Source organism: Engraulis encrasicolus, chromosome 8 (assembly GCF_034702125.1).
Source record: "Engraulis encrasicolus isolate BLACKSEA-1 chromosome 8, IST_EnEncr_1.0, whole genome shotgun sequence".
In the NCBI taxonomy this organism is placed as follows: Eukaryota; Metazoa; Chordata; class Actinopteri; order Clupeiformes; family Engraulidae; genus Engraulis; species Engraulis encrasicolus.
In genome coordinates this window covers 9,347,608-9,356,198 of record NC_085864.1, presented here as the reverse complement: position 1 = coordinate 9,356,198, position 8,591 = coordinate 9,347,608, and the positions used below count along the sequence as shown (strand labels likewise).

At 47.3% G+C, this 8,591-nt stretch overlaps 1 protein-coding gene across 1 annotated transcript in view; it reads left to right on the top strand.

The window, feature by feature from the left end:
- The first annotated feature begins 658 nt into the window (after nucleotides 1-658).
- Nucleotides 659-8,591, top strand: part of pcp4b (Purkinje cell protein 4b) — an 85,649-nt gene continuing 77,716 nt past the window's right edge. The window contains exon 1 of the mRNA XM_063204289.1: nucleotides 659-936. Within this exon, the coding sequence (XP_063060359.1) occupies nucleotides 928-936 (9 nt within the window). The 5' untranslated portion in view covers nucleotides 659-927. The remainder of the gene's footprint in view (nucleotides 937-8,591) is intronic.

Here is an 8,591-nt window from a genome sequence, read left to right as displayed (position 1 = left end):
CCACTTCAACACCCCCCCGGTCACGCCACACACACGCACCCTGCTCATCACACACCAACCTCCACTCTTGCCAGATAGGCCTTTTACGCCTACAGGAAATGACATATTCAGAGAGAGAGAGAGAGAGAGAGAGAGAGAGAGAGAGAGCACGAGCGAGGGGGGGGGGGGTCTTTTGTCAGCAAGTATTCCACAGAATCTGCAAGATTAAAGAGGTAGGCTACCAGCGTCATCAATGTGCAGTACAGTGTTCCAAAGGGAAGAATGCCATTCCAAGCCAAACATGTTCCTATATTCCTGTATCATTTTGTTTTATTTATCATATCTGATGTACCATACTATGAGAACAGTGTATGACAACCTGATGGCTGTGCGTGTGGTGTTTGAAGCACTTTGTTAAAAGAGGGGATTCCCCTCTCTTTAAAATACATTCACCCAGTTGTCATGGTGATGATGAAGAGCGCCTTGGAGATACCAAGACACTGGCCAAGAACAATGTAGTTCAAGCCTAATGTAAGATAGCTCTGCTACTTAGCCCGTGGCGATAACACACAGTTTGTGTACTCTCCAGTGGCATCTTTAGGTTAGGCTATCAGCGTCTCAAGGCTGGGGGATGTCCTGATTAATTGTATCCAAAACAGACATTTCATTGAAAGCGAAAGGCATGGCTCATTTTAAAGGGCAATGAAAAGGAATAAGCGCGAGACGAATGTATGAATATTTTACAGGAGAGGGTGGTGACTTGGAGAGCGAAAATTGCCGACAGCTCTCCGATTGGTTTAGTGGAGGCGTGATGACATTGAGGAGTTGGTCTTAACAGTTTATAAAGCTCCCCCGTTGGTGGTCAGCCACTGTGAAATAGACGACTGTTAACTTCTGATAGGCGCTGGAAAATCCCCGTGTCTTCGGCACAACTGCAAAAAAATAACCATGAGTGAGGTAGGTACACTTTCAGTTTTACAAATGCGCGAGCTCCACTGTGTGCGTGCGCACGGACTCAGTACGAAATGGTGCTTTCCACAAAAGAATCAAAGCAGAAAATGTATTCGAAAATAGGCAAATGGGTAACACTGGGCGCTTTACAACATCGAGGAGACAGGGCACAGGTGGATTGTGTAGCGACAGAGTTGGATGCTGCAAATGTGTTCCTCTTTTGACGCGTGGTGCAGGTGAGCGCCGCGCGCCAACACGAATTTGGTTGTCTTTGAAGTCTAATAACGACAGTAGCCAAAACACGTCGCTTTGAGTTGTGAAACTCTGTGAGGAAGAATATGTATAGCCTACTGTGTGGTGTGATAATAAAATCTTCCCCTTTTACGCATTTGATAGTTTATGATATCATTATGGTGAAAAAAATAGCTTGACACAAGTTTTGATTGATGACCGCATTAAATTGTATTCTGTTTAGTGGAAATGGAGGGTTCACGTAGGCTAAACCTTGAATTCAGTAGCGGACTCCTGTCAGTAAGCCTCTTTCATTTGCGTTGGCATAGGCTATTGACTCGTTTTTCATTTTAAATCTATAGCCTACTTGTTAAGGCTGTTGTCTTTTTTCTTACACCAGTCATCCGGATCTATCTTTGTTTTTCTGTCTTTCCAAGACTGGGATTCAGTCTTTGTGTGCATTCCGGAGTTTGCACGTTGTAAGATTGCTCTAGGACGTGGTGTGATGAAAGTTCACGGTTTAGGATGGAAACTGCTGCCCGGGGACTCGCGCAGAAAGCTGCCCCTTGATCCTCGGTCAGTCACAGTCACAGATGTTCGGGAAGATGCCTCGCCGAAGTGGTGGGAGGCAGATAAGAACAGCGCGGTTTCGAGGCCAAGAGTAGAAAAACCCACTGCATAGGCTACAGTTGGCCAAAGTTCCTATAGTACTTTCTTGCTTGCTGAGCTGGTTCGTCCATTTCTAAGAATTCACAGTGCCTTTGTTGGAGACCAGTCGGAACTGCTGCCGACGAGATTCCAATTTATCCAAGAAAATGTTTTGTCGCTGACTGGTGATTGGGGCCAAACATCCTGCTACGGTATTCTATCACGTTATCCACTCTTAGCCTAGTGCTTCTACATTAGTTTTATTATTTTGCAGACAATGACAATGCAGTCGTATGCAATTCTGAATTACAACACAACGTGAACCTTCTTTTCCGCTTGATTAACACCCCCCCCCAACCCGCCAATATTGGCTCCAGCAACCGAAGCTTTGGAATAATTAATTTGCCTATTGATTCATTTCCCGGACGGGACACCGGCAGTCCGTTACCAACGGCAGAACAGGCTGCCGCGCGCGCTCATCAGCAAACTATCAATCGAACGAATAGCTGACCAAAGTTCATTGCAGCATTACCGGAGTAGATCAAGTGCACACCCAAGCTACTGCCCCAGAGCGTTCTGTAAAATTGTGTTGCTTTAAATTTGAAAATGTGTTATATATTTAATTGTGTTGTTTTCTGATATACAGTGCTTGCAAGCATGTGTCGTTGAAGATTTCCCTCAACAACACAGCATAGTGTTCATGTACCCCACATAATGTATGCAGCTTATATAAATAGCCTATGGAAAAAACAACATGATTTAAAAAAGCTTGGTAGATTCTGCATGAGAAGATAATAGGCTACAGTTCAATCAGATTAAATGGAAAATCAGCGATGGGGGCAGCCTGGCCCACACAACACAACACAACACAACACAACACAACACAGCACAAGGGACATGCACTGGCGAGGTCTATCAGATGAGACTGCGATAGTAAGCGAGGTATGCATGCAGGCTTGATCATGATAGGCTGTGTCTCTGTAATAGAGTTTAGATAGCGTCTGAAAAGGAGAGGGCTATCCTGGAGTGGAGCACTCGACTCATTGTAACCCTCCTATAGACACACACTGCCTTGCTTGCTGTAGGTGAAGTGGGTTGGAGGTACTCCCCTATGGTGCTATGGTGTGATGTGTGTGCTTGCTGTACAGTGGAGTGGAGGTGCTCCCCTGTGATTGTAATGGTGTGATGTGTGCTTGTCGGCAAATGAAAACGAATGAATTGAAAGCAGCAGCAGCAGCGGTGTCTTGTATCCCTTTTCCAGCCACTTGTGATTATCCAGCAAATAAGATAAGGTGTTGAAATGGTTGTGCAAGTCTGTCCGCACGCACGCTTACACCCACGCTAACACCCACGCACATAAACGTGCACGCACACACACAGACACACACTGCTGTAATAGACACACTAAACTTGGTCTTGAAATGCAATCATGCGTGAGCATGCACACACACACACACACACACGCAAGCACGCATGCACGCACGCAGGCACACACACACACACACACACACACCTTCCCCCTTCTTGCTCCCATCTCGTGCCGCAGTCAGTGACCTGCACTAAGTTGGCATCCCTGAAGTGGACGCCATCAATCTTGTTCCTGGACATTCTGTGTACAAGATGTTCTAGAATCTTCCAGAGTTCCGATGGAGACAGAGCGGCCCGCATATTAATCTCTGGGCCCTTCTCCACCCAACCAAACCTCTCCGCCTGGCTAGCCTATTTTCAATCCCGCCCCCATTCCCACTCCTTATCTTGCCTGGGTTTTCATTTATTCGTTTATTTATTTATGTCTGAGGTTTTGCTTGATGTTATTTATTTATGTTTGTATTAAGTTGAGTCTCTTTCTTTCTTTCTTTTTTTGGTCGAGGGCCTTTGTGTTGTTTACCAGAGGTTTTCCTCTCCAAACACGGCCTCTTATTATTCTAAAGAACCCATGTGAAATAAACATGTAAATAGGTTCATCTTGTTTACTTTCTGTCAGGGCTTTCACTTTTGAGAAATATGTCAGGAAGTCTCGGTAAACAACAATTTTGTTTGTTGTTCTCTCGGGCAAAAAAAATGAGAGAGAGAGAGAGAGAGAGAGAGAGAGAGAGATAGAGAGAGAGAGAGAGAGAGAGAGAGAGAGAGAGAGAGAGAGAGAGAGAGAGATAGAGAGAGAGAGAGAGAGAACGAAAGAAGGCTATATTTGTGAGCCGAATTAAACACTTTGATCTACCACTGTGTCCGTTCAGCCAGTGGCCATACACAGAAGGAAGATTCACTACTCTTAAAAGCAACAGCAACAGCGGCAATGTGTGCCAATAATGTATTTATTATAAAGCTCCCACTCCTTTCCCATGCACAGTTCCTAATTGTACTATGTCCTGAGCACCCATGAGATCTCACTGAGACTCATGAAACCCTAGTGCAAAAAGATTTTTCATTTTCGATGGCTTTTCTGTCCCTTACCAAAATGACAGTGTTCTGCCATACCATGCTGCGCCGCATGCTCCTACTGATCTCTAATCCACCACTTCTACATGCATGCACACACACACACACACGCGCACACACACACACACACACACACACACACACACACACACACACACACACACACACACACACACACACACACACACACACATGCGCGCACACCCACACACACACACACACATGCGCGCACACCCACACACACCCATGCGCATGTGCCCCCAAAGATACTTCAGTCCTATTTTATGTGGCGGCGCCTAATTAACTTCAAAGGCGTGTGCTGTGTGCTGTGTGTTGCGACCGTGCAACTTCTGACGCGCCGCGGCTCAGCCAGGGCTGTGGCGGAATAGTGATGGGGTTGGCTGCTGAATGGTTTGGAGAGGGGGATAGGGCTAGGGGTGGCTCGGGTAGCAGTGTGTGTGTGGGTGTGTAGGAGGATGTTATATTGCCTCCATATCCCTTCGTGGCTCAGCTTGGGTTGTGGAAAAAAGGAGTGTGGGGAATGGAAATGTTTTCCTCTACCTATCATCCTTTCTTTTCATCTCGTATCCTATCCTCTTCTCTCTGTTCCCATTCTCCTTCTCCCCTTCTCCACTCCTCTCCTCTCCTCTCCTCTGTCTCAGGGTCCTCTCTCTTTTTTCTCCTCTCATCTCCTCTACTCTCCTTCTTCCCTTCTCCTTTCCTTTCCTCTCCTCTCCTCTCCTCTCCTCTCCTCTCCTCTCCTCTCCTCTCCTCCTCTCCCCTTCTCCTCTCCTCTACACTCATCTTCTTTCTTTCTTCCCTTCTCCTCTCCTCTCCTCCCCCTCAACACTCATTTGTATTAACTATTTATTTCCATCTTTCTCAAACCTCTTGTCAACAACCTGCCCACACCCCAAACGTAGCCCCCTTCAGCAAACCCCAGCTCCGCACACGCAAACACACGCACGCATGCACGCACGCACGCACGCACGCACGCACGCACGCACGCACGCACGCACGCACGCATGTTTTTTAAGTAAGACAGACAGACAGGGTTCTACTATGTACTGATATGTGCCACGCTTTGGCGTGTGTGGTGTGGTGTGTGATTCCACGGTGTAGCGAAGCGAAGGCAGGGACAAGAGCGCGTTAATGAGTGTGTGTGCTCCTTCAGACATTAGCATACGGCGAGCGCAGCCCAACCCAAGATATCTCCAGTGAGGTCATTAACACCTTTCCAACGTTGCCAGATGTGACTGTCGATTTCCAGCCCAGAAAGTGCTCACTGACTGCCTGAAGGCACTAAATTCCAACCAATTTGAACCAAATTTTACCGATTTCTATGGCCACATTACCCTTTTTGCCCATCCAATGCCCTTTGGTAACCCGTAGACGGCCATCATAAACAGCCCAATTGGATGGGAAACCGCCCAATCTGGCAACACTAGTTTCCAGCTCCGTTCAGCGGTAGCTACTGCTGTCTCGGGGAGCTGCTGTTGCGCTGTGGAGAAGCGCAACGCAACTGGTTTCCAAAACAACATATGGCGTCTCCTCGTCCTGTGGTGTGCTGTGTCCTGCAATGTTATCGTATCCCTCTTCCTTGCCGTATGGAACAGGCTTTCTCATATGGTGTTCCACATAACCAGTTTCCTTTTGAGAGGACATGCATGGCAGAATACTGTTTTTGTTGTTGTTGTTGTTGTTGTTGTTGTTGTTGTTTTTTTGTAATTTGTGGCTTTTTTCCGGAAATCCTGTAATATGTGTTTCTCAGTATGAACCTTGATTTTTGAGATGATAAGGGATGATGATGATGATGATAATGAGGATGAAGGTTGTGATGATGACAATGATGCAGATGATGACGATGATAACAATGATGATGATAGTGATGATGATGTTTGTGGTGGTGGTGATTATATTTATGTTGACTATGAAGATGATGTTGATGATGATTATGGTGATGATTAAGATCGTAAAGGTGATGAATGATTACTTACTGGATGATGATAAAGATGATGATGATGATGATGACTATGATGATGATGATGATGATGATGATGATAATGATAATGATGACTATGATGATGACAATGTTGATGATGATGATTAAGATGAATGATTATTGGGATGTCTGTGGATATTGTACACAGTAGGTCAGTGCAATGCTCACTGAAGCTATGAAACAACTTTGAGCAGATGAGTGTGTACATTCGTGTCAGTGGCCGTCTTTGTGTGTGTGTGTGCGTGTGTGCGTGCGTGTGTGTGTGCATCTCGGTTTGTGTTTGTGCTTCGATGAGTGCTCGCTTGTGTGTGTGTGTGTGTGTGTGTGTGTGTGTGTGTGTGTGTGTGTGTGTGTGTGTGTGTGTGTGTGTGTGTGTGTGTGTGTGTGTGTGTGTGTGTGTGTAACGCTGCAGTGTACACACCAGCCGGCGAACAAGTGAGAGAGCAGCGCTGCGGAGGCGATCAAATCTGACTCTGACAACTCCCCAATAATTGCCATCCCCATTTTCACATCGTCCCTCTCTCTCTCTTTCCCTCTCTCTCATTCTCCCACACTCACACAAACACACACACACACACACACACACACACACACACACACACACACACACACACACACACACACACACACACACTGCCTCTCTAATTCCACACGGACATCATCGCATTGGCTCCCCTCATCAATCTCTCTCTCTCTCTCTCTCTCTCTCTCTCTCTCTCTCTCTCTCTCTCTCTCTCTCTCTCTCTCTCTCTCTCTCTCTCTCGCGCGCGCCTCCTCTCATCCATCTTTCACTCTCCTGGCCTCCCCATCCCTTGGTTCCCCCCCCCCCCCCCCGTTTCGTGCTCTCTCCCAACTCTCTCTTTCCATCTCTCTCCTATTCCATACTTCTCGCTTTCTCTCTTTCTCTGTCTGCTCCATTTCTCTCTCTGTCAGGCGCTCCCTAGTCTTCCTCAGTTACCCTCTGCTAGAACCCCCCACCACCTCCTCCTCCTCTCATTCACACACACACGCGCACGCACGCATACACGCACACATGCACACACGCACACACACACATACACACACACACACACACACACACACACACACACACACACACACACACACACACACACACACACACACACACACACACACACACACACACACACACACACACACACGTCTATGCCCGACTGCTTCGTGCCCCTCCAGAGGCCTCGGCTGGCAGCCATATTCCCAGACATCTGTCAGAGATGAGATTGGACATGTGCTGTCATCATTCACTCTCTCTCTCCCTCAATACACACCCACACTCACACACACACACACACACACACACACACACACACACACACATACACACACACACACACACATGCCCATTAACATGAACGTGCACACACACGCACGCGCGCACACACACACACACACACACGTGCGCGCGCACACACACGCACACTCACACACACACACACATGTACGCATGCACGCACGCACACTAACGCACACACACTAAGACACACACACACACACACACGGTCCCACATCCCCCCTGCTTGCTTCTGATAATGTTTTTTCTCTTCTCTTCCTTTTTCTTTAACCCCCAACCCCCCACCATCTCCCTCTCTTTCTCCCTCCTCTTCTTCTTGCTTGTCTTTACACGTAAGCTGCCTGGTGTATCATGCTCCACTGAGAAGGCCTGTCTAGCTCCTCTCCCATCTCCTCTCCTCTCCTCTGCTGTCTTTTTTCTTTTGCTCTCATTTCCTCTCATCTACTCTACTCTGCTCTCATCTTCTCTCACCTCATATAATCTCCTCTCCTCTCCTATACTCTCCTCTCACGTACAATCTTTTCTCCACTCCTCTCCTCTCTTCTCCTCTCCTCTCCCTTCTTCTTCTCTCCTCTCCTCTCCTCTCATCACACTCTTTTTTCCACCCCTTCCTCTCCTCTCCTCTCCTATCTTTTCTTTCCCTTCTACTCTCTGTTTCCTTCTACTCTACTCTCATCTCCTGTGCTCCTCTGCTCTTCTCTTGTCCTCTCCTGTCCTGTCCTTTGCTGTGCTGTCCTCTCCTGTCCCCTCTTCTTCTCTTCTCTTCTCTTCTCTTCTCTTCTCTTCTCTTCTCTTCTCTTCTCTTCTCTTCTCTTCTCTTCTCGTCTCGTCTCGTCTCGTCTCTTCTCTTCTCTTCTCTTCTCTTCTCTTCTCTTCTCTTCTCTTCTCTTCTCTTATTCTCTCCGCTCACTGCAGTTGCCAGTTCATGGAGACCTGTACAGTACACACTCTCGGGAGCAGGTTGAGGGTTGGGACAGGTTTCATGTTTGTGTGTGTGTTTGACAGACAGAGACCAGTTCCCCAGGCAGGCTC